The sequence below is a fragment of the Jaculus jaculus genome, chromosome 6 (assembly GCF_020740685.1).
Source record: "Jaculus jaculus isolate mJacJac1 chromosome 6, mJacJac1.mat.Y.cur, whole genome shotgun sequence".
Lineage (NCBI taxonomy): Eukaryota > Metazoa > Chordata > Mammalia > Rodentia > Dipodidae > Jaculus > Jaculus jaculus.
In genome coordinates this window covers 155,461,885-155,486,402 of record NC_059107.1, presented here as the reverse complement: position 1 = coordinate 155,486,402, position 24,518 = coordinate 155,461,885, and the positions used below count along the sequence as shown (strand labels likewise).

The following is a 24,518-nucleotide window of genomic DNA, read 5'->3' as shown; positions in this document are numbered from 1 at the left end:
CAGGGGCACTGACTTTTAAACAAGGTTTCTATTCCAAAAGGGATTCTGATGTCCATGTTAGTGTAACGGGTACATCACTAGAACCCAGGGAGGGGGAAGCCACTTAGCCCAACTCCAGTCCCTGTCAACCATCAGAAGTCACCACAATCACCAAGCCAAGGCAGGATTACAAATGTGAGACCAGGTTGTAAAGGGAGAGCCTATTTATGGAGGTCTCTGGAAAATTCCTGGCAGTAGGAAATGTCCCCAACAGTTTCTTCTCAGGATCCTGCACTGTCACTAAATTGGCAAGTAAATTATGGCAGGATATTTAAATCTCCTGGGATTTTCAGACACAAGACTGTGCAAGTGCCCTGTAAGCTACGTGGTACTACATGAACTCAAGGAAATACAGAACAGAAAGGCACCACGACAGCACGGGGCACGGGAAATGACGGCTGGTTGTCAGGTCCAGATTCCCCCACAATAAAGAGACGATGAGTCCAGCTCCAAACAAAGATGCTTTACTGACGTCACCTGACAACATTATAGTCCTGAGCAGCTGATGGCTGATCTGAGAAAAGGCTTCATGGTGACAAGAACGCTTCCCACGTACAATAACCAAGCAGGTCCCTGGCTAATTATGAATGCCCTCAAGGTCTTTGTCCCATCTTCTTCAGGGTTCGATTAAGCTAGGAGGGAAGAAAAGCAAAATTAAATATGGGGTCTTCCATGATCACTGCTATGGACACACAGCAGCCCTGCTGAGGTGAGGTGAGGTCAGGGAGGGCACTGTGGAGGTGTCCACTGTGTGTGGAAAGCCTTAAGCTCTGCGCTGTTCATCTGCCCTCACACTCAGGAGCCCACACCTCACTCCGCTCTGCCTTGAGTCTTAGCTTTCTTCTTTCTTTCCCTGGATGGCTAGAAGGTAAAAACAGCTCTGGGCTTGGTCACAATCCTGCAGGAGTCTGACCTCTGCTGGCGAATTCCCAGCACTAGTGACAGCCATAAGGAGGTCCCACACCCGAGCTCTTCAGACCTTTCCGAGGATAGGACAGTGAGTGCTACAGAGCTTCCCGCTCCCCAGCGCGCAGGCACCAGCCAGACCTGTCTGAGCTGCAGAACAACCCAAGGGGGAGGGAGGAGGCTTGTGAGGACAGGATCAAATCCACCCATATTAGGAAAAACCAGGGAGGGAAGAGAACAGCCACTGGCAGAGGCAGATGGAGATCTTGGAAAGAGATGCCCCAGAGAGGGCTGACACAGCAACTCCTACAGGCCCACCCCACCCCCAAGCTGCCAGACAGCCTAGCTCAGAAACTTAAAAGGCAATCACAGGTTTTCTTAAAAACAGACATGAGGAATGAAAAAGTCAATAGCTCTCATCCCTATCTTCAGCCAATAAGCCACTTTCTCAGATTTCTTACCTCTTCAAATTTGTGGATCTGACGGATAAAGAAATCCCCATAGCGCCTAGCAACTTTGGTGTCCGCAATGTGGATCATATCCTGTGGGGAGAGCAGACGGTGAAGGGCATGTGGAGCCGCAGGACCACCAGGCCCAGAAGCATTTCCTTGCAAATCACATGTGCCTTGTGCTACAGAAGACCCTTCCTTCGCTTACTTGCACTATGGGGAGTTAAACACAGGGTCTCACGCAAGCTAGGCAAGCACTCAACCACTCAGCTACGTCCCCAGCCTTCTTTTTTTTTGTTGTTAAAATCTTTTTTTGTTTATTTTTTATTTATTTGAGAACAACAGACAGAGAGAAAGAGGCAGAGAGAGAGAGAATGGGCCCGCCAGGGCCTCTAGCCACTGCAGACGAACTCTAGATGTGTGCGCCGCCTTGTGCATCTGGCTAATGTGGGTCCTGGGGAATTGAGCCTCGAACTGGGGTCCTTAGGCTTCACAGGCAAGTGCTTAACCACTAAGCCATCTCTCTAGTCCCCCAGCCTTCTTTCTACGTTTCTTTTTTTCTTGAGGTCGGGTCTCACTGTAGCCTAGGCTGACCTGGAATTCACTATGTAGTTCCAGGTTAGCCTTGAACTCACAGTGATTCTCCCACCTCTGCCTCCTGAGTGCTGGGATTAAAGGCCTGTGCCACCACACCCAGCCTCCAGCCGTCTTTTTTATTGTTTTAGGTAGAGTCTCATGCTAGCCCAGGCTGACCTGGAATCAAAAGTGTGTGTCACCATGCTTGACTCAGTTTTGTTTTTGATGTAGGGTCTCAACTCTGGCCAAGGCTGATCTGGAACTCACTACGGAGTCTCAGGCTAGCCTCAAACTCACGGTGATCCTCCCACCCCTGCCTCCCTGGTGCTGGGATTAAAGGCATGCGCCCCCCACACCTGGCTCTTTTCTTTTTCCCTAAGCATGTTCTGTGTGTAAGCTGTGTCTCCTACACTGCTTGCCTTCCTCAGTGCAGTACTTGGCAACACCTATGTACCACGTGGCTGTCGTAACTGTCACACCCTTCACTGAGCGCTGAGCAGAGTACGCGGGGCCTTGCCTTGTCGATGTAGAAGTCAACCTCAGAGGCGGACTGGAACTCGCCGTCTAGGGCCGAAATGCCACTGGTCCACACCAGGTTCTTCATCTTGTGCTTGAAGACGAGAAGCTGGATGCGGAACTCCTGCTCTGTGAGGTCCAGGAAGCCGGCCAGCTTGGCCACGGGCATGGTGGTGTACAGCTTGAGGAAGCTGCGGATGGTGGAGAGCTGGGCCTGCTGCTGCACTTCGTCCGAGAACACCTTCAGCTGCTGCAGGAAGGGCTCTTTGTGGTAGTTGGGGTGTACGTTGTCATAGTTGGGCACTACAGGTGACAGGAACTTGGGGCATGAGTAGCTGAAAAGTTCCTCGTAGACCTGCGGGTCCCCTTTCTGCATGCGCAGCATCTTGTCCCCATACTTCTCCCGCAGCTGCAGGTGGATGCTCTCATCAATCCGCATGGGGTACATGGTGAGGGCGATGGCCAGCAGCGCGTGCATCTGCTCATTCTGCTTGTTAATCTGAGGGGAGAGCAATGAGATGCACTGACTGAGGCCCCACTGCACTCCCAGCTGCATAAAGCTTCCATGTTTCATGCTGTCCTGCACACACAATGTACACCGACCTCTCCCAGGGTAGCCCACAGTCCTCCCCAGCTCTCTAGAACCCCACTCTGGTGCCTCAGCTACCCAGTGTGGACCACATGTAACTGGAGTGTCAATTCTTTTACACAAGCTAAGATCAGTTATCAAAACTCTCAGGCAATGCCGGGCGTGGTGGCGCACGCCTTTAATCCCAGCACTCGGGAGGCAGAGAGGTAGCAGGATCACCGAGAGTTCGAGGCTACCCTGAGAATACATAGTGAATTCCAGGTCAGCCTGAGCTAGAGTGAAACCCTACCTTAGAAAACAAACAAACAACAACAACAACAAAAAACTCAGGCAAGCAGGGCATGGTGGCACTCGCCTTTAATCCCAGTACTCAGGGAGGTAGAGAGGTAGGAGGATCGCCAAGAGTTCAAGGCCACCCTAAGACTACATAGTGAATTTCAGGTCAGTCTGAGCCAGAGTGACCCTACCTCAAAAAACCAAACCCAAAAATAAAAATAAATTAAAAATTAAAAAAAAAGAAGTTACTACAGAACCTAATGCCACAATTCCCAACTCTTCCTTGCCACTCACCTAAGCCAATTTACAGTGCTATAGTACCACCATACATTCAAGTACGAGGCCCTAGGTTCAAAGACGCACATATACACACACGAATGCAGAGTAATGGGCATGCATGGTGTTGCCTGCCTGTAACGCTAGCAGGAGGGAGGCTGAAGCAGGGTGATGCCACAACTTAGAAGCCGGTCTTAGCAATGAGTACTAGGCCAGCTAGAGCTGCCTATCAAGACCTTGAATAATGGTCACAAGGTGCAGGGGAGAGTAGATCAGAGAACAGGCACCAAATAGATAGGAAGAAAAAGAATTAGGTGTTCAAAGGCAGAACAGAGGGACAGTTTATATCAACTTATATGGACAAAGAACTAGATGCAAGGAGTTTGACGATTTCCAACACAAAGAAATACAAATGGCCAGGCATGGTGGTGCACGCCTTTAATCCCAGCACTGGGGAGGCAGAAGGATCGCTGTGAGTTCGAGGCCACCCTGAGACTACATAGTGAATTACACGTCAGCCTGGACCAGAGTGAGAACCTTCCATGAAAAACCAAAAAAGCAAACAAAAAAAAACACACACACACACAAAAAAAACACTTGCGAAGCTGGGGCTGGGCAGAAGGCTCCATGGATAAGAGCACTTGCCTTGCAAGCATTAGGGCTCATTCATTCGGAGTTTCATTCCCCAACACCTATGTAATGAAAGCAGCTGGGCATGACCATACACAACTCCAACCTGATGAGTAGGGACGGGCGGGGGGGGGGGGGCAGAGATCAAAGAATCGCTGAGACTTACGAAAACTGCTGCTCTGGCTTCAGTGAGACACTCATCTCAAGGGCATGGGGACTAGTAACAGAGGCAGATATCCATCCTAATCCCCTGGTCTCTGCCATAAAGACCCATTCATCTGCTCATACTTGGGTACACCACACACCATACAATACCACATCACATGAATTAGTTGGCATAGGAACCAAGGACTCAGCAATGTGAAGGCCATGAGCAGAGTTCTCCTTACCATCTCATACTTGTATGTGGTCCTTTGGAACATGCTCTTGGTCCTCTGGATGTAGAGGAGGATGTTGGCAAAGACACGGATGGCATCCTGATAGCGACGCATCATCAAATAGGCAAAACCAACATAGTAGTATGTGGTGACCTGGCACTCGGGCACACGGGAGTACATGCTCTGCAGAAGGTGGAAGAAACATCCTTGAGTCCTGAGCCCGCTCCAGACAGGGTGAAGTCAGTGGGGTTTAGTGGCAGCTGGGGTGGAAATGGAGATCTCCTCATGCAGGACCCTGAACTTCCCAGAGCCTCCACTTTCTTTTTTCTTTTTCTTTTTTGGTTTTTGGAGGTAGGGTCTCACTCACTCTAGCTCAGGCTGACCTGGAATTCACTATGGAGCCTCAGGGTGACCTCGAACCCACAGTGATCCTCCTACCTCTGCCTCCCAAGTGCTGGGATTAAAGGCACGTGCCATCACGCCCAGCAGAGGCCCTACTTTCTTAAATGTGACACAAAGAAACCAGATCAAGTGACCCCTAAAACCTTCTTCACTTCAACATTTGTGTCTTCCTTGCTTCTTCCAATTCAGCCCTATGTAGAAATGGACAAAGGACAGAAGCACACACTTGTGAACAAATCAAATGGCAAATTAAAAAGTGCCTCCTCCTGGGACCGGCGAGATGGCTCAGCAGTTAAAAGCACTTACTTGCACTGGGTGTGGTGGCACATGTCTTTAATCCCAGCACTCGGGAGGCAGAGGTAGAAGTACTGATATGAGTTCGAGGCCATCCCGAGACTACGTAGTGAATTCCAGGTCAGCCTGGGCTAAAGCGAGACTCTACCTCAAAACAAACAAAAAAGCACTCACATCCAAAGCCTGCCAATAGGGTTCGATTCCCCAGCACTCACATAAAGCTGAAAGCAAAGTGGCACATGTGTGGCACGTGTGCCACCCCCACCCCACACAGAAGTGCCTCCTCCTGAGGCCAGGGAAAACATCACACTAATCATGTATCAACAGATACACACTTCAGAACTCAGCCTTTGTTTTTGTTGTTGTTGCTGTTTGTTTCGTTTTGTTCTTTGAGACAGAGCTCTGGCTGGCCTGGGACTTGCTAGGAAAACAAGGCTAGCCTGCAATTTGCAGTAATCTCAGCATCACTAACCACCAACAGTCATGTCCAGTTACACCTCAGTGGTTTGCACAGGTTCACACTGGACTTTTAACCTGCCTGGATTGGGGGTGGGGAGGAAAGATCCTGTTTCCTAGAAACCTGTGTCCTGAGAAATCAAAGTTCCATTGAAAGCAGACAGGCATTTCAGCCTTGGGGAGTCATACCAGAGGGGACAGGTCATTTACCTTCTTGTTCAGTTCGATGTTCTCCAGCACTTTGATGGCCTGGTAATAATCCCCCAACAGGGAGTGCAGGCGCAGCAGCCCCACCAGGCTGAAGTAGCCGAGCATCTTGTAGAGGGAGTGCCTTCCATACTCCCCAGCCACACTTTCAGGGTCACCTGAGAGGAACAAATACACTTCAGCAGGAGGAGGTCACTGAGGGCACACCTGACCTTTCAATATCATTTAGAAATCTTCTCACCTGGGGTCAACTTTTTTTTTCTCCTTTATTTGAGAGAGAGACAGAGAATAGCCATTGCAAATGAACTATAGACTCAAACGCCACCTTGTGCATCTGGCTTTATGTGGGTACTGAAGAAGTGGACCTGGTTCCTTAGGCTGTGGAGGCAAGGGCCTTAACCTCTAAGCCATCTCGCCAGCCCTGTGGTCAGCTTTTAAGTTCCCTGAAGACAGAATACCTACCTGGGAAGCAGGATGAAGAAACAGTGCCTGGTCTGCTAAACTGCTAATGGTGGCTTTGGAGGGTGGCAGTTTACTTGTTTGTCTCAATCTACTTCGACTAGGAGACAGGCCTCTCATAAGTTACTCCAAGCAGCAACTTTCGGGGAGTCCAGGAAGCCAAAGCTATTTTCCTAATCAGGCGATAGTCCCTGTCAAACTGCACTGACAATGCAAACATGAGGCTGGGCAGAGCCACACACATCTTTGAACCAGGCAGTGACATACCAGACACCACACTGCATTGCTTGCACTCTGCAACATACCTGTACCTTTTGTTTTCTTTTCTTCTTTTTTGTTTTTTGAGGTAGGGTCTCACTTTAGCTCAGGCTGATCTGGAATTCACTATGTAGTCTCAAGGTAGCCTTGAACTCACGGCAATCCTACCTCTGCCTCCAGAGTGCTGGGAGTAAAGGCGTGGGCTACCACCTGTACCATTTTTACTTAAATGCATGACACACTGGGCTGGAGAGATGGCTTAGCAGTTAAGGCATTTGCCTGCAAAGCCAAAGGACCCAGGTTCAATTCCCCAGGACCCAAGTAAGCCAGATACACAAGGTGGCACATTCACCTGGTGTTTGTCTGCAGTAGCTTGAGGGCCTGACACACCCAATCTCTCTGTACCTACCTGGCCCTAACTCCCTCTCTTTCTAATATATACGTGTGTGTGTGTGTCTGTCTTTCTGTCTGTCTGTATGTATGTATGTATGATGTATGTGTATACACACACACACACACACACACACACACTTTTTGAGGTAGGGTCTCACTTTAGTCCAGGCTGACCTGGACTATGTAATCTCAGGGTGGCTTTGACCTCAAAGCAATCTTCCTACCTCTGCCTCCCAAGTGCTGGGATTAAAGGCGTGTGCCACCACACCCAGCTCTCAAACAAAATTATTTTTTTTAAATGCATGACACATGAAAAAAAGAAAAGAAAAATGACACAAAACCATAATGGCATATACCTGTAATTCCAGCATTTGGGAAGAGGAGGCAGGAAGATCAGGACTTCAAGGCCAGCCGCAGCTACATAGTAAATTTGAGGCCAGCCTAGTATATATCATGAAACCCTGTTTGAAAAACAAAAATAGTGGCTGGAGAGATGGTTTAACAGTTAAGGTGCTTGCCTGAGAAGCCTAAGGACCCAGGTTTGATTCCTCACCTAAACCAGATGCATAAGGTAGTATATGCGTCTGGAGTTCATTTACAGTGGCTGGAGGCCCTGGCATGCCCATTCCCTTTCTCTACCTCATTCTCAAATAAATAAAATATTTTAAAAACAAGCAAACCGAAAGAAAAAAGGAAGGAAAACCATGGTTACTAAGTTTAGGTATTTGGCATACTTTTTCAAAAACAAAAAAAGTGATCTGTAGGCATTTGCCTGCAAAGCCAAAGGACCTAGTTTCAATTCCCCAGGACACATGTTAGCCAGATGCACACTGGGGCGCATGTGTCTGGAGTTTGTTTGCAGTGGCTAGAGGCCCTGGCACACCCATTCTCTCTTTCTCTCTCTTCCTCTCCCTCTTTCTGTCAAATAAATAATTTTTTTAAAAAGTGATCTGTAAGACTTCAAAGAAAACTGACATCCGTCTAGCTATTAACAAAAAAAATTGAATTAAGCAAAACTAAAAATCGTAAGATTTAAACCACAGTGGTGCATAGCTTTAATCCCAGCACTTGGAAGGCAGAGGTAGGAGGAACACCATGAGTTTCAGGCCACCATGAGACTACATAATGAATTCCATGTCAGCCTGGGCTAGAGTGAGACCCTACCTTGAAAAACAAACAAACAAAAAGTAAAATTTAGGGGTTACAGATGCTTGTTGCAAGTTCAAAGCCAGTCTATGCTAAATAATTAGGCCCAGTCTCAAAACCACAAACAGGGAATGGCTCAGAGGTTAAATATGCTTGCTGGCAGTGTTGACCTGGGTTCATTCCCCAGTACCTACATAAAGCCAGATGTACAAAGTGCATATTTTGCTATAAAAAAAAAAAAAATCACTGTCGGGCGTGGTGGTGCATGCCTTTAATCCCAGCACTCAGGAAGCAGAGGTAGAAGGATCACTGTGAGTTCGAGGCCACCCTGAAACTCCATAGTAATTCCAGGTCAGCCTGGGCTAGAGTGAGACCCTACCTCGAAAAACCAAAATAAATAAATAAATTAACTAATTAAAAAAAAATCAAACAGGGGTTGGGATTAAGCTCAGGAGAACTCCTGCCTAGTATGTGTGATCTCAAGGACTCCTGCTCACCATACCACCTCCCCCCCGCACAATAAAACACTACCACAAACAAAACAAGAGCTAGGGATATGGCTTAATTTGTAGAGTGCTTGTTTAACATGTACTAAGTACTGGGTTCACCCAACAAGCACGGAATAAATCAAGCGTGATGGTGTATGCCTGAAATCCTACCACTCAGGTAGTGAGAGCAAGAGGACCCAAAGATCAAGGTCATCTTCAGCTACTTAGTGATATATATATATATATATATATTTTTTTTTTTTTTTTTGAGGTAAGGTCTCACTCTAGGAATTCACTATGTAGTCTCAGGTTGGCCTTGGAGTCACAGCAATCCTCCTACCTCTGCCTCCCGAGTGCTGGGATTAAAGGCGTGCACCACCACGCCCGGCTCTACATAGTGAGTTTTAAGTTCAGCCTGGGCTACATGAGACCCTGTCTCAAAATAATCAGTCAAAGTAAGTGTTCCTAACAACAAAAAGTTTGAGATGTGCTAATCCAAGCAAAAGCCCTGGAAACAGAAGAAACAAATGCAGGTGTCAACGAGGCTCAGTCTGCAGGCACCAGCACCAGCACCGAGCTCCTTGTTCACACCCGCACACCTCGGAACATCAGTAGCCCGTAACCTCACAGTGATCCAGTGGTTAACTGAGACCACACAAGCAGCTGGACTCTCACAACCAGTCCGTCACACTCACCTCCACTGGTGTACACCTCTAGCTGCCTGTTGATGTTGGATTTGTCCACCAGTGAATGAAGGACATTGAGGACACTGTGAACATTCCAGATTTTAGGATTGGAACGAAGGAAGTCAATTTCCTCCTCTGATTTCTTGGCAGTCTTGCAGCGGTACTGACTGAATGACTGGAACTGTTAAAAAAAAAATGCAGCCGGGACATTAACACAAAGGCAAATCCAGGGGCACAGCCTGAAATGAGGTGACACCCGAGTTCTGTCTGGACAAGGGTGACAGTAGGATTTCACTTCCTGTTCTAAACCCTGAGCCAAGTCTATCTATGGAGCCCAGGCCATCCTCAACCTCTCCATTTAACTGCTTCAGCCTCCAAAAGGTTAAGCATTCCAAGTCACAGCAAATGGCACAGGACAGAGCACGGCATTGTTAAGTAATGTCTCTATAGGCACAGGTTTATACGAACTCCCAAGAACCAATGTGGAGCCTGACTTTCCTTCCAGATACGATCTGAAGAGCCTGCAAAGCAAGGGAACAGGCACTTTCACTTCATCCGCAGTTTGAGAAAACAAAACTTCTTGGTACTAACAGCACGTCCACACAGTATTTGCATCAAGGAAAAGAAATGAAGCCGGGCGTGGTGGCGCACACCTTTAATCCCAGCACGTGGGAGGCAGAGGTAGGAGGATCACTGTTTAGAGGTCACCCTGAGACTAAGTAGTGAATTCTAGGTCAGCCTACAGTGAAGTCCTAATTTGAAAAACAAAACAAAACAAAACAAACCAGCAAATGTAAAAGAAGAGTGGGGAAGAAGAGCCCCTTACCCTGTGAGCCATCTATTTAGCCAGAAGACACACACAGGTGCTTACTGACCCTCAGTCAGCCACTATGGATTGCAAAGCCTATAAGCTCGTTAATAAGAGAACACCAGCTCAGCGGGGGATTACGCTTATTCTGAGAGGGATGAAGATCTGCAGAGGATCACAGGGCTGCCAACTATCTAAAATTATGTCAAGTAGGAGACTGACAGCCAAGGAGCCAGAGATGGCCAAGCAAGGCAAGTGTGGCACGTGGCTTCCACCATGAATGGCACTGAAACCTCCACTTGAGCATGACTCTCAAAGAGCCCTATGAAGCCGGGCGTGGTGGCGCACGCCTGTAATCCCCACACTTGGAAGGTGGAGGTAGGAGGACTTCTGTGAGTTTGAGGCCAATGAGACTACATTGTGAAGTGCAGGTCAGCCTGAGCTAGAGTGAGACCCTACCTTGAACCCCACCCCCCAATAAAAAAAAGCCCTATGAAGATGTCTCAGCTCACTAACCACAATTCACAAGCACTTTGGACTCACAAAGTTGAGTGTGTGGACCTCAAATAACATTTTGGGTTTTTTTGGTTTTCTAAGGTAGGGTCTTGCTCTAGCTCAGGCTGACCTGGAATTCACTATGTAGCCTCAGGGTGGCCTTGAGCTCATGGCAGTCCTTCTACCTCTGCCTCCCAAATGCTGGGATTAAAGGCATGAGCCACCACACACCCAGCTTACTTTTTATTTATGAGAAAGAGGGAGGGAGAGAGGGCTGGGGGGAGGGAGGGAAGGCATGCCAGAACATCTAGCCACTGCAAATGAATTCCAGATGCATGCGACTTTATTTTTGATAGAGACCTAGGGTCTATGTGCCTGCTAGGCCAGCTCTCAAGGTCAGATATGAACTTGGTGGAATCAAGTTGCTCAATTCAATTCTATGACATCTAAATTCACGGCTGGAGGACTAAGGCTTTACTATTTGCTTCAGAAAAACCACGTGACACAGAAGAATACTGCCATGGCATTTTACACTATGCTGGGGATACTGTCACACAATGGTTATGGCTGCTCCTTGCTGAACTACTTATCTCAAATTAAGGCCGAAGCTGGTCAGATACCTGGTAGATGAACTCATCAATGATGTCCCAGAGCCACTGGTTGGGTAGTTCAAGGGGAGCAGGTCCATCAGCATCTGTACAGATCACAGGAATGTCAGATTCAAGGCAACGACTTTGCCATTTCAGTAGGCCTATGAATCACAAGCTCTCTCCCCTTACCACCTGCACATAAAATCCTCCTAAAACAAGTTGGGAGAGCCGGGCACAGTAACCCAATGGGGAAGATGAACTAGGAGTTTTTTGTTTTTGTTTTTCAAGGTAGGGTCTCACTCTGGCCGAGGCTGACCTGGAATTCACTATGCAGTTTCATGGTGGCCTCAAACTCATGGTGATCCTCCTACCTCTGCCTACCAAGTGCTGGGATTAAAGGTGGGCGCCACCACGTCCGACTGAGTTAGGAATTTTAAGGCCAGCCTGGAGCTACAGAATTTGTTCCAGGTCAGCCTGAGCTAGAGTGAGTCCCTCCCCCCTGCCCTCCCCCCAAAAACCCAAAACTTAAAACCTGGGAGCCCTCCTAACTTCATTCCATTGGCCCAAACTCAGACTCACTGAGAATGTAGTTGAAGAGATTGCAGTAGTTGTAATAGGATTCAAACCTCTGCTCTAAGGAAGGTCCGCCCTGTAAAGAGAACACAGACTTCAGGACACACAGCTAACTGACGCTCCGCTCGCGGCCTACCGTGGCTGCTAAGAACAGGGGCTGTCCTTTGGATTGGGAGACTGCTGAGAACAGGGGCTGTCCTTTGGCATGGGAGACTGCTGAGAACAGGGGCTGTCCTTTGGCATGGGAGAGCACTGAAGAAGAGCGAGGTGCTACAGCCGCAGGGGCACAGAACACTTGGCCACAGGGCCAGGGATTATGAGCACAGACCTTAACCGACAAAGAACAGGTGTGCAGATAGATCTGGTACAGAGAAGGGAAGGTACTTCAGGAAAAACTGCACTAACAATGACAGGTCAAATTGCGGCACCTGGAGGTCAGGAAGTAGAGACAAGGCTGCACTGGGCTGAAGTGGGCCGGGGTTAGAGAGGTTTTACAGTGCCAAAGATAAGTATCCCAGAGATCAACAAATGCACTCCATTACCTGCTCCATAGTTAATTAGCTGGCCCACCACACAGCTCCTGAGCCTGATTTAGAGTTTCTACTGCTGAGGAAACTGACAGTTGAAGGAGAGCAATATGCATGCAAACCATGCATTTGGGATAGGTACAAGCAGCCTTGGGGTTGAGAGCCCCGGTTCTTCAAAGGAAGCTCAACAACCCCTCTTGGACATGGACTGAATAAAAATTATAGTCATTGGGCTGGAGAGATGGTTAGTAGTTAAGGCGCTTGCCTGCGAAGACTAAGGACCATGTTTGATTCCCCAGTACCCATGTAAGCTAGATGCACGAGGTGACAGATGCATGTGGGGTTGGTTGGCAGTGGCTAGAGGTCCTGGAATGGACATTCTCTTCCTCTCTGTCTCAAATAAATAAACAAATATTAAAAAACAAACCAGTGACTACGTTCTAGGCATGAAAGGGTTTTTGTTTTAAGTTTAAAAAGCGGCTGGGGATGGTGCATCTGCCACTAACCGCAGCACTTGGAAGACTGAGATAGGGGGATTATGTCAATTCCAGGTCAGCGTGGGGTAATGTGGGGCCCTGACTCAAAAAAACCCTCAAAATCAAAAATCATTTAAGGGTTGGAGAAATGGCTTAGCGGCACTTGCCTGCAAAGCCTAAGGACTCAGGTTCACTTCCCCAATACCTATGTAAGCCAGGTCCACAAGGTGGTACATGCATCTGTAGTTCGTTTACAGGGACTAGAGGCCCTGATGTGCCCACTCTCTTTCTCTCTCTAAAAAATAAATTAACTAAAATCTCAAAAGTGCTAAAAACATTTGTAGAAGATACTCACACTGACTTTGGCATATATATGCCTGTAGTATAATTCTTTGTACAAAATCAGGAACACAGCATCTGAAAGAGATGGCAAAGAGACACTAGGAGTCCATCATACAATGGAGGTCTTCTGGAGCTGTCACCTTGGGGGAAGAGAGACCCTTAGAGACTAACTAGCATCTAAGCTTTTAGGCTTGAATTCCAAGAATACACACAGGGGGCGAGGTCATTTCTCATCTACTCTGTGCCCTCACCTTAGTCTCAGTGTAAGATAGGGCTTCTGGACGTAGGTTGATGAGAAGCTCATTATGTATCCCAGATTGGCCTCAAACTTATTTTCACTCTTGCCTTAGCCTTCCAAATGCTGATATTACAGGCACATGCTACCAAATCTGGCTTTCCATTCTATCTGCCTCTTTTTCTCTCTCTCTTTTTTAAAAGTTTCTAGAGGTAGGGTTTCACGCTAGCCCAGGGTGATCTGAAACTCACTATGTAGTCTCAGGGTGGCCTGCAACTCACGATGATCCTCCTACCTCTGCCTCCCAAGTGCTGTGATTAAAGGTGTGTGCCACCATGCCTGGCTCGACCTCTCTTTCAAATAAATAAATTTATTTAAAAGAAAGAGAAATGAATCGAAAAGTATAGGATCACTTAACTTCACAAGTATGCCAAAATAATTCAATGGAGGAAAAGAACAATCATTTCAAACTGAAGGTTGGTGCGTTTAATCTCAGCACTTGGAAGGCAGAGTTCAAGGCTAACCTGGAACTACACAGTGAATTCCAGGTCAGCCTAGGCTAGAGTGAAACCCTACCTTTAAAGAACAAAAATAAAATAAATAAATAAATAGAGTGCTGGGTTCTGGAAGAATAGCCTAATGTTATAGTGCTTGCCTAGCATCTGTGCAGACCTGGGTTAGAGGGAGGGAGGGAAGAAAGGGTAAGAGCAAGATACACCTGTTAGGAGACATGGCTTAGTGGTTAAGGTGCTTGCCTGTGAAACCTAAGGACCCAAGTTTGATTCCCCAGTAATCATGTAAGCCAGATTCACAAGTTGATGCATGCATCTGGAACTCACCCATTCTCTTTCTCTTACTCTCTCTCAATAAACAATTTAAAAAATAAAAATGGGGCTGGGTGTGGTGGCACACGCCTTTAATCCCAGCGCTGGGAGGCAAAGGTAGGAAGATCACTGCGAGTTCGAGGCTACCCTGAGACTCCAGGTCAGCCTGGCTAGAGTGAGACCCTACCTCGAAAAACTAAACAAAAAATAATAATAGTAGGGCTGGAGAGATGGCTTAGCGGTTAAGCGCTTGCCTGTGAAGCCTAAGGACCCTGGTTCGAGGCTCGGTTCCCCAGGTCCCACATTAGCCAGATGCACAAGGGGGCGCATGCGTCTGGAGTTCGTTTGCAGAGGCTGGAAGCCCTGGCGTGCCCATTCTCTCTCTCTCTCTCTCTGTCTTCCTCTTTCTCTCTCTGTGGCACTCAAATAAATAAGAATAAACAAAAAAAAAATAATAGTAAATAAAAATAAAAAATAAAAGATGGGCACAGCCTGTCGCGGATGCACAGGCACACTGGTACTCTTCTGCTCTCCCTCGTCCCAGATGGAAAATCCTTAGGTCCTATGCTGCGCCAGATCCTCCAGAGGCTGAAAGGGGAACAGGGTGGCCAGGAACCCCTGTGACCCAACACCCTGCAGTTTGTCCTCCATGATGATGATGATGATGATGATGATAAGGAGGAAGGAGGACCAGAGCAAGCATCTGGTGGGGTAGCTGGCACCCCAGGGGCGCACGGAAGGAAGTAGTCTGAGTCAACAACCAATTCAAGCTGGTGAGGAGCAGGGCAACTTGGGGATCCAGAGGGGGCGTGATGGCACACAAGGGTGGGATGGGCATAAAGTTGAAAAAAAATTTTTAAAAGACAGGATGGAGAGATTGCTTAGTGGTTAAGGCACTTGCCTGCCAAGCCAAAGGACCCACATAAGTCAGATACACAAGGTGGCACATGAGTTTGGAGTTCATTTGTAGTGGCTGGAGGCCCTGCATGCCCATTTTTTCTCTCTCTCAAATAAATAGAAATATTAAAAATAAAATCAAATAAAAAATAAGACAGGACTGAAGAGATGGCTTAGTGGTTAAGCGCTTGGCTGTGAAGCCTAAGGACCCTGGTTTGAGGCTCGATTCCCCAGGACCCACGTTAGCCAGATGCACAAGGGGGCCCATGCATCTGGACTTCATTTGCAGTGGCTGGAAGCCCTGGCGCACCCATTCTCTCTCTCTCTCTCTCTGCCTCTTTCTCTATCTGTAGCTCTCAAATAAATAAAAATAAATAAACAACAAAAAATAAGACAGACAGGGAGGGAATTACCATGGGATATTGTTGACAATTCTGGAAGTTATCAATAAAAAGTATACTTTAAAAAAAGTAAGACATATGCTGACCTCATCTGTTACAGAAAAAGGGCACCATCTACAAAAATGAAGAGGCTAGCAAGCTGTAATGAAACTCAGACCCCAATTAGGGGTAAAGGGAAACGCGTTAGGACAAAGCTCAATTTTAGTTCTGTCCATACCTGAGAGAGCTCCTTCCTCTCCCAAATTATACAGCCTTCACTTGATATGCAATTTACTAACAACCAACTACATCCTAAGCTCTGGGGAGATGAAACGCTGAGCAAAGCACAGCCGAGCCTTCTTGAACTTCTGTTTAATGAACAGGTCACAGCATCCTATTCAGCATACGAGACCAAGCATTCATACCTACCGTTGCCAACCTGCGGAGCAATGGCTTCAGCCTCAGGCCAAGGCGTATTCTTGAAAAATCTTTCAGTCAGCTTGGTCCAGCTGAAAACCAAACAGAAACATTCTACAACTCTAAAAGAAGACCTTTAGACCAACCTTCATGTTTCACTGACCAAGACCCAGGCTCAGAGATGGGAAGATGTTACAGAAACAGAACTCATCTCTCAAAGGCTACAACATTCCTCATCCTGACTCGGCCCTCAGGCCTACCTACCTTCCTTATTACTGTTTGTCTATGTCTATGTATGCAATGTGACAAAAAAGGCCCAGATTTAAAAGGTGGAGGGAGAGGAAAAAATACCTAGAGGTTGTCCTCTGACATCCACACGCATGCCATAGCACATGCACACACACAAACAATAAAAACAAAAACAAATCTGTGTAACTACGTAAGTACATATATACCACAGATACATGGTTTGAAGACTCCGATCTAGAAATTCAATGCTCTAAAACCCGAAACCTGGGCACTAGCATGACAGCATATAGTCAAAAGGCAGGAACAGTTGTCCGCCACATTAACAACTGTATCCCCCTCCCAAAAAATGAAGAGCCACTTTATTACTTTCCCAATGGCCAAGTCAGGCTCTATGTTTACCAAGTCCTTTTCAACTCTGCCACCTGGCTGTTGCTTCCAGCATTTCAGGGAAAAAGACCTTACAAAAGTTACCATGGAACCTTTATAATTTGCCCAATTTAACTGCCCCCCCCCTTTTTGAGATGGGATTTTGCTCTAGCCCAAGCTGACCCAGAATTCACCATGTAGTCTCAGGCTGACCTTGAACTCACTGCAATCCACCCACCTACCTCTGCCTCCCAAGTGCTGGGATTTAAAGGCATGTACAACCATGCCCAGCAAGGCTTATGTGGGTCCTGTGGAATTGAACCTGGGTCCTTAGGCTTTGCAGGCAAGTGCCTTAACTGCTAAGCTATCTCTCTCTAGCCTCCAAGAGCTGATCTTTAATGTATTAGTTTTGTTTGTTTTTGAGGCATGGTCTCACTCTAGCCCAGGCTGACCTGGAACTCATGTAGTAGATCAGGCTGGCCTCAAACTGATGGCAATTTTCCTAGCTCAGCCTCTCAGGTGCTAGGATTAAGGGCATGCACCACCATGCCCAGCTCAGTTAGTTTTATGTTATCACATGTGGTGGTCCATGCCTGTAATCCCAGCACTCAGTAGAGAGAAGTAGGGAGATGGGAAGTTTCAGACAAGCCTGGGCTACAGAATGAGACCATTCTCAAGAAGTAAAATAGGGACTTCCAGCCAAGATGGTGACCACCTAGCTGCGCTGCAAATCCCGGGGAAAGAAAGATAGATGCAGATCCTAAAGAGAGAGCCACCCCATCATACCTCAAAAGGGCCCCGACTGAAACTAAGGAAAATTGGCGAAACAAGCAAGGGTGCTGTTTTCCTGATGAACCGGATACCAGCACAAGGGGGAAGACCAACACAGAGAAAAATCAACTCCTACCAATTCAGAGAGCCAGAGCCCCAGAGGCCCCCAACAGCTCATCACTGAAGCAGACCAAAAATGAATCCAACATGGCTCAGAGAAATTTTGCGGAAGAGGAGGCAGAAAGAATGTCAGAGCCACATGTTGGGTCTTGATATGCAGAGACATTTATCGTACCAATAACTGTGGGCTAACTCCACAATGCACGACCCATATACCTCAACAAGGCAGGGTCAATGGGGAGGTGGTAGGCCACAGATGAGCCTAATAATGGTAACAAACTGCCTGTATTTGCTGAATAGAAAACTAAAAAAACAAAAACAAACAAAAAAAACCAGTAAAATCGAAGGCCAGATGTGGTGGTGTATGACTTTAATCCCAGCACTCAGGAGGCAGAAGTAGGAGGATCATCATGAGCTCAAGGCCACCCTGAAACTACATAGTGAATTCCAGGTCAGATTGAGCTATAGCCAGACCATACCTCAGGGGGAAAAAAATATGACAAAGATCATTGCCAAAAGAATGTATGCCCTGGCCAGCGGGGAGTTAAACAAGGACCCGAGAGAAGTTAACCTGAATGGGAGAAGGAAAACAGACACAAGGAGACCATGCTAGGTGTTTGTCAAGGCCTCGAGATTTTATTTTTACATGTAGGTTTATATAAGGTTGTAGGGGGAAGGGGATGTAATCAGGCCAAAGATCACAGAGTTACTGGTTAAGCCGCAATGCCTTTGTTTCTTCATCAGCATGGTGAAGCATGGGAGTATTCAGCCAAGCGTACGATCCCTTTGTTTCTGGTAGTTGAATATTAGGTGAGGAAGTAGGAACTTAACTTGCTATATGGCGGTTTCTGTTAACATGGCCGAGGTTTGGTTCATAGCTCCCAACAAATGTAAAAGTCTCAGGAAGGGAAGGAATGCTTTACAATACTATTTTCCAGACACAAAATGGCTGAGTATTCATGACCTCAGTGGCTGATGCTACCTACACAAGACCCACATGATAGGAGGTAGAAAACAATGGCGTCAGAATAGAAGAGAGACTAACTGGACCGAAGGGTTTCAGTGGAGGGGGATTCAGGAGGTTAAAAAAGAAGACGGTAGAAGCGGATTATGATATTATATTGTCTGTATTTATGGAGGTTGGAAAAAAAGCTGTAAGTTTATTTAAACCCTTTCTTTCCATGAAAAATAAAATAAAAATCATAAAAGAGAATACCCCCCCCCAAAAAAAATAGGGGCTGGAGAGATGTCTTAGTGGTTAAGGTGCTTGCCTGAGAAGCCTAAGGACCCTGGTTCAATTCCCCAGTACCCATGTAAGCAATATGCACAAGGTGGTACATGTATCTGTAGTTCGTTTGCAATGGCTAGAGACCCTGAAATGCCCATTCTCCTAAATAAAGTATGTAAAAAAACAAACAAAAACCAAAAATTAGAGCTGGGTATGGTGGTACATGCCTTTAATCTCAGCACTTAGGAGGCAAAGGTAGGAGGACTGCTATGAGTTTGAGGCTACCCTGAGACTACATAGTGAATTCCAGGTCAGCCTGGGTTAGAGTAAAATAAAACAAAACAAATATTAAACGCTGATTACCTGTACAATTTTCAGTTATTTTTTTTGAGACAAAAGTTTTACTATAGATCCCTGGCTTGCCTGGTACTTGCTGTGTAGCCCAGGATGGCCTCAAACTCATAGCCATCCCCCTGCCTCACCTTGCAGAGTGTTAGGATTACAGGTATGTACCACCATCCCAAACTCTAGAAATAGATAAATTTCCACTTCACACTTGGGCCTTGACCTCTCCACTCCCCTGCTTCATTTCTTGAGTATTCAGACTACAAAGAAAAACCCCAGCAATCTGTAACACAGGTGAGATCGACTCCTAGTCACGGATCCTCCAGGTATCTGGTTATGTGCAGAAGTGGCCTGAATTTGGTCTTTTCTGTCTCATCCCTGGCTGATGTGTGGAATCTAGTGCACACTCCAGAGCTTGATTCACACTGAATGCACTGAGAAGTTGTACAGCAGTTTAGAAATCAGGCTCTACTTATCCGGGCATGGTGGCACATGCCTTTAATCCCAGCACCTGGGAGGCAGAGGTAGGAGGATCACTGTGAGTTCGAAGCCATCCTGAGACTACATAGTGAATTTCAGGCCAGCCTGGGCAAGACCCTACCTTGAAAAACAACAACAACCAAAAAAATCAGGCTCTGGTGTCAGGTTCAGAACTCAGCACATGCACTTAATTAGCAATGTGATTTAGAGTAAAGGGCAAAACAGAAAACACACAAACACTTTGAACACTGGAGAGGTGGCTTAACAGTTAAGGTGCTTGCCTGTAAAACCTATCCACCTAAGTTTGATTCCCCAGTAAATACATAAAGCCAGATGCACACGGTGGCACATGCATCTGGAGTTCATTTACAGCAGCCAGAGGCCCTGGCTGACATGTCCATTCTCTCTGTCTCTCTCTGCTTGCAAACAAATAATATATTTTAAAAAACCACTCTGAATACTGTTTGAGATATACTGACAACACATGCTAAGTGTGATTACAATTGTGAATAAAGACATTACTTTATGCCTTCTGTAAGTTTCTAGTGGTACCAAGAATAACTAAGTAGTAAGTCCCTAGTCCCAAGGAATCAAAGCTCCCCCTATTCCTCCTTACAGAAAAGTATTGCACATTTTGTAGGAGGTGTATAACCAGACCAGCGCTACCCAGAAAGACATCACTATGATCCATACCTGTTCTCATAGATGTCCTGGATCTCATACACCTTCTGGTCAATGACATCACTGGAGACACGACTGGCCTGAAGCTCATACACCTTCTGGTCTATCAAGTCTGACACGGTTTTGTGGAAATACTGGATGAAGTTTTTGATCACTTCAGGAATCACCTGATAGGTCTGCTGCTCATACTGACGTTCATAAGCAAGGTCCTGCTTTGGATCTCCTAAGGTAGACAATGAAAAAGAGTCCATGCATATGATGGAACACAAGGACAGGATTGCCACACAGGGCTGGGAACACGGTTCAGTGATAGAACACTCGCCCAGCATGTGCAGGGCCTTGGGTTCAATCCCTAGTACTGGAAATAGGGAAGGGAGGAAGGAATGGCCCAATTTCCATTCCCCAATATCCACATAAAGCCAGATGCACCAGGTGGGGCATGCATCTGGAATTCATTTGCAGTGGCAAGAAGCTCTGCCCACATTCTCTCTCTCTCTCTAGCTTGTTGAAGTACAGTCTTGCTGTAGTCAAGCTGACCTGGAATTCACTAGTCTCTGGGTAGCCTACAATTCACAGCCATCCTACCTCTGCCTCCTGAGTGCTGGTTATTAAAGGCATGTGCCACCACGCCCTGTGTGCCCACATTCTCATTCTCTCTCTGCTTGAAATAAAATTTTAAAAACCGATACAGCCAGGTATGGTGGTGCTCAAAAGACCAAAAAGTTAAATACATACATAAAACACAGCCAGGTCAGTAATCTTCCCCCTTTGAAATTGTAAGGTGAACCACAAAAAAAGGCTTGGTTTATGGGCTTTGTAACACCTCTCCCACTTCTCCACTCGGAGCAGTTTTGAAGAGGTGCCTGTCAGAGCTGGTTCTGAGACTTTGCAAGCGGTGCCCACCCCTGGGAGGACTGAGCTCACCTGTGTGCATATCATAGTCGCCCGGGTAGGCATAGGGATCGTAGGCTGCCTATAAAGCAAAGAAAAACGCAGTCGGCAAGAGTCTCCAACTGACGAACCCCAAACGCTTGCCCTACGGCTAAAGATACAAACGCAGCTACGGCAAGTTTCTACCTCGGGGGGAGTTCGCGCGCCTGCGAGTGGAGGGGACACAGACAACGACCACAGGGCATCACGGCTGCGACCGAGAGGACAAAGCAACGCACAGGACCGGAGAAGTTGCTCCGGATGCAGCCCGGCCCCAAAGAGCTCGGCTTGAAACGCTCGGTAGGCTCTTTGGCCCGCGCCGTCTCGGGCATCGAAGGCCCACGCCGTGGGGGCGGGCAGGCCGGGAGGGAGGATCGCGGCCCAGGCGAGGCCGGGGCACGTCCCGACCAGCGTCACCCCGAGGCCCTGGAGCCACAGAGCCGGGCCCCCGGCGCGGAGCCCACCCGGTGCTTACGGGCACAGTACCTCAGATTCGTAGTCATCGGCGGGGTAAGACATGGCTGCGGCGCTCCAGACCCCGCGGGAGAGGGAGGAAGGAACACTCCGCGCAGGCCTGGCAGCACAGACCGGAAGTTCCGCCCCGCCGAGGCCTGCCGGGAAACCGAAAGTCTTAAAGGGGCCGCAGGCCATCTGAGGTTGCTACGAGGAAGTAATGAAACCTACTAGCCGCTAGTCTGGGCTAGAGAAGTCGGGTGAGAGGCTGGGGAGATGGCTCAGTGGATAAAGTGCTTGCCCCGCACCTGTGAAGGCCCAGGTTCAGGTCCTAGTATTGTTTGGTTTGGTTGTGTTGGTTGTGACTTTTTGCCCCATGTTGGGAATTGAACCCAGACCCTTGCACACACTAGGCAAGCATCCTACCACAAGTACTATAAAACTGAGCTATAGTCCCAACTTGTCTTAGGACTGTGTGTGTCTGTATAGAAGCACGGATGTGTACACCCTGTGCGCCAGGGTGCAAAGGCCAAAGAATGTCAGCAGGTGTCCTCTTCTGCCTTATTTCCTTGAGGCAGAGTCTCACTGAACCTGGAACATACACCATTTTTCTGTAAGACTTGCTGACCAGTGGGCCTCAGTGATCCCCCTGGCTACTCTCAGCATTGGTGTTACAGGCTTGTGCGGCCATGCCTGACTTTTTACATGGGTGTTGAAGATCAAACTCAGGTCCCCATGCTTGGGCAGCAAAGCAAACCCTCTTTCCCACTGAGCCATCTTCCCAATCCTTTTTTTTTTTTTTTTTTTTTTTTGAGGTAGGGTTTCACTCTAGTCCAGACCGGCCTAGAATTCACTATGTAGTCTCATGGTGGCCTCGAACTCATAGTGATTCTCCTATCTCTGCCTCCCCAGTGCTGGAATTAAAGGCATGTGCCACCATGCCCAGCTTTTTGTTTTTAATTAAAAAAAATTTTTTTAAAGAAGGCAGACTGGCCACATGATCATCACAAAAGATTAAAAACAAGCTCCATCCACCAAAAAAAATTATTGAGGTAGGGTCTTGCTCTGGCCCAGGCTGACCTAGAATTCATTATGTAGTCTCAAAGTGGACTCGAACTCCTGGCACCCCTCCTACCTCTGCCTCCCAAGTGCTGGGATGAAAGGTATGTGACACCACACCCGGTTTAAATTTTGTTTTTATTTTATTGACAACTTCCATAATTTAACCCCCCCCCCATTTTCCCTATCCCAACTCCACTGTCTATCATAACCCCTCTGTTTTGCTTTTTTTTTTTCTTCCCCCCCCACCCCGCTTTTTTTTTTTTTTTTTGAGATAAGTTCTCACTGTATAACCCAGGTAGGCTTCCAACTTTAAATTGCCTCGGCTGGGATTTTAGTGTGCACATCCAGCTTTTTGTTCTTCATATATGCATCAATCATCACAAACTTGGATCCCTACTTGTAACAATCTAGCTAGTAAATATTTACATAGGTATCATGTTTTTAAATTTTTATTTATTTATTTGCAAGCAGAAAGAGATAGGAGAGAGAGAGAGAATAGACATGCCAGGGCTTCAGCCATTGCAAACAAATTCCAGATACATGCCCCACTTTGTGCACCTGACTTATATGGGTGCTGGGGAGTCAAACCCGACTCATTAGGCTTTTCAGGCAAGCATCTTAACTGCCAAGCCATCTCTTTGGTCCCCACTTCTTTTTTCTAAACTGTTTTTATTTAATTTGAAAGAAAGAGACGATAGGTGGAGTGCGGGCGCACCAGGGCCTCTTACCACTGCAAACGAACTCCAGACACATAGGCCACTTTGTGCATCTGGCTTACATGGGTCCTGGGGAAATCAAACACTGACAGTTAGGCTTTAAAAGCAAGCACCTTTAACCACTGAGCCATCTTTTCAGTTGGCTGCTGTCACTTTTAACCTCTTCTAGAACAACATACACTTTAGAGAACTACAATACAGATAATAGTAAAATCCCTGAAAATGACCTCCCCCCCACTTTGGTTTCTCAAGGTAGGGGCTGACTTGGAATTCACTGTGTAGTCTCAGGGTGGCCTCGAACTCACAGTGATCATCCTACCTCTGCCTCCTGAGTGCTGGGATTAAAGGCGTGTGCCACCATACCCCATTTTCAATAAATGCATCTACAAATCCTGTCAGATCTACCTCCAGAAATATTCCCACCCTCTCAGGTCTTAGCACTTCATCTCTGCCATTCTGGTCCAGGCCCCTGTCAGCTTACCTGTATCAAAACAGCTGCCTTGGCCTTCCTGTTTCTATTGTAACCCTATTTTCAAGATTGCATTTGTATTGAGACTTGGTCCACTGCTTGGCAGCACATTAAGTCCATTAGGACAGAAGCCCATTACAGACTATGAAATGTCTGATGACAGCATGTTTGATTGGGCAAGGCTTCTCTGTTCATGGAACAGCAGGACTTCAAAGGAGAAGGCACCGAGCAGCCCAGAGCTGCTGGAAGAGGGTCTGAGCCGCTGAAATGCCTTTTTCTCTTGATCTTTTGCCTGGGGTTTGAGGTAGGAAATTGCTTCATTCAGGAACGCCATTAGTCACAGTTGCTAGCCTGTGCGGGCTATTCAGCTGGATGCCTATGAAGTTGCACTTTTCATGAGTGTGGGGCTGGCTTGTAGCTCACCTACTGTCCTATTTGTTTCTCCCTCTCTCTCTCTCTTGTTTTTTTTTAGAGGTAGGGTCTCACTTTAGCTCAGGCTGACCTGGAATTCTCTATGCAGTCTCAGGGTGGCCTCGAACTCACAGTGATCCTCCTACCTCTGTCTCCCGAGTACTGGGATTAAAGGCGTGTACCACCACGCCCGGCTTTGTTTCTCTCTTGAGTGCAATCTCTCAAGCCCCTTCCCACCTGCCATACTGCA

At 47.2% G+C, this 24,518-nt stretch overlaps 1 protein-coding gene across 2 annotated transcripts; it reads right to left on the bottom strand.

The window, feature by feature from the left end:
• Nucleotides 1-487: 487 nt before the first annotated feature.
• Nucleotides 488-21,765, bottom strand: Eif3l (eukaryotic translation initiation factor 3 subunit L). Of its 2 annotated transcripts, XM_045152339.1 has the most exons (13): nt 21,644-21,765; nt 21,152-21,200; nt 20,240-20,450; nt 16,000-16,079; nt 13,248-13,309; nt 11,896-11,965; nt 11,347-11,420; nt 9,433-9,604; nt 5,997-6,151; nt 4,647-4,817; nt 2,488-2,985; nt 1,407-1,487; nt 488-671 (listed from the first exon to the last, which is right to left on the bottom strand). In XM_045152339.1, exons 1-13 carry the CDS (start codon nt 21,674-21,676, stop codon nt 633-635), a joined length of 1,695 nt encoding a protein of 564 aa, XP_045008274.1. In that variant the 5' UTR covers nt 21,677-21,765; the 3' UTR covers nt 488-632. The 2 variants fall into 2 exon arrangements, with proteins under 2 accessions (XP_045008274.1, XP_045008275.1); XM_045152340.1 differs by lacking the exons at nt 16,000-16,079; nt 21,152-21,200; nt 21,644-21,765 and having other exon boundaries at nt 20,240-20,318.
• Between the last annotated feature and the right edge of the window lie 2,753 nt (nt 21,766-24,518).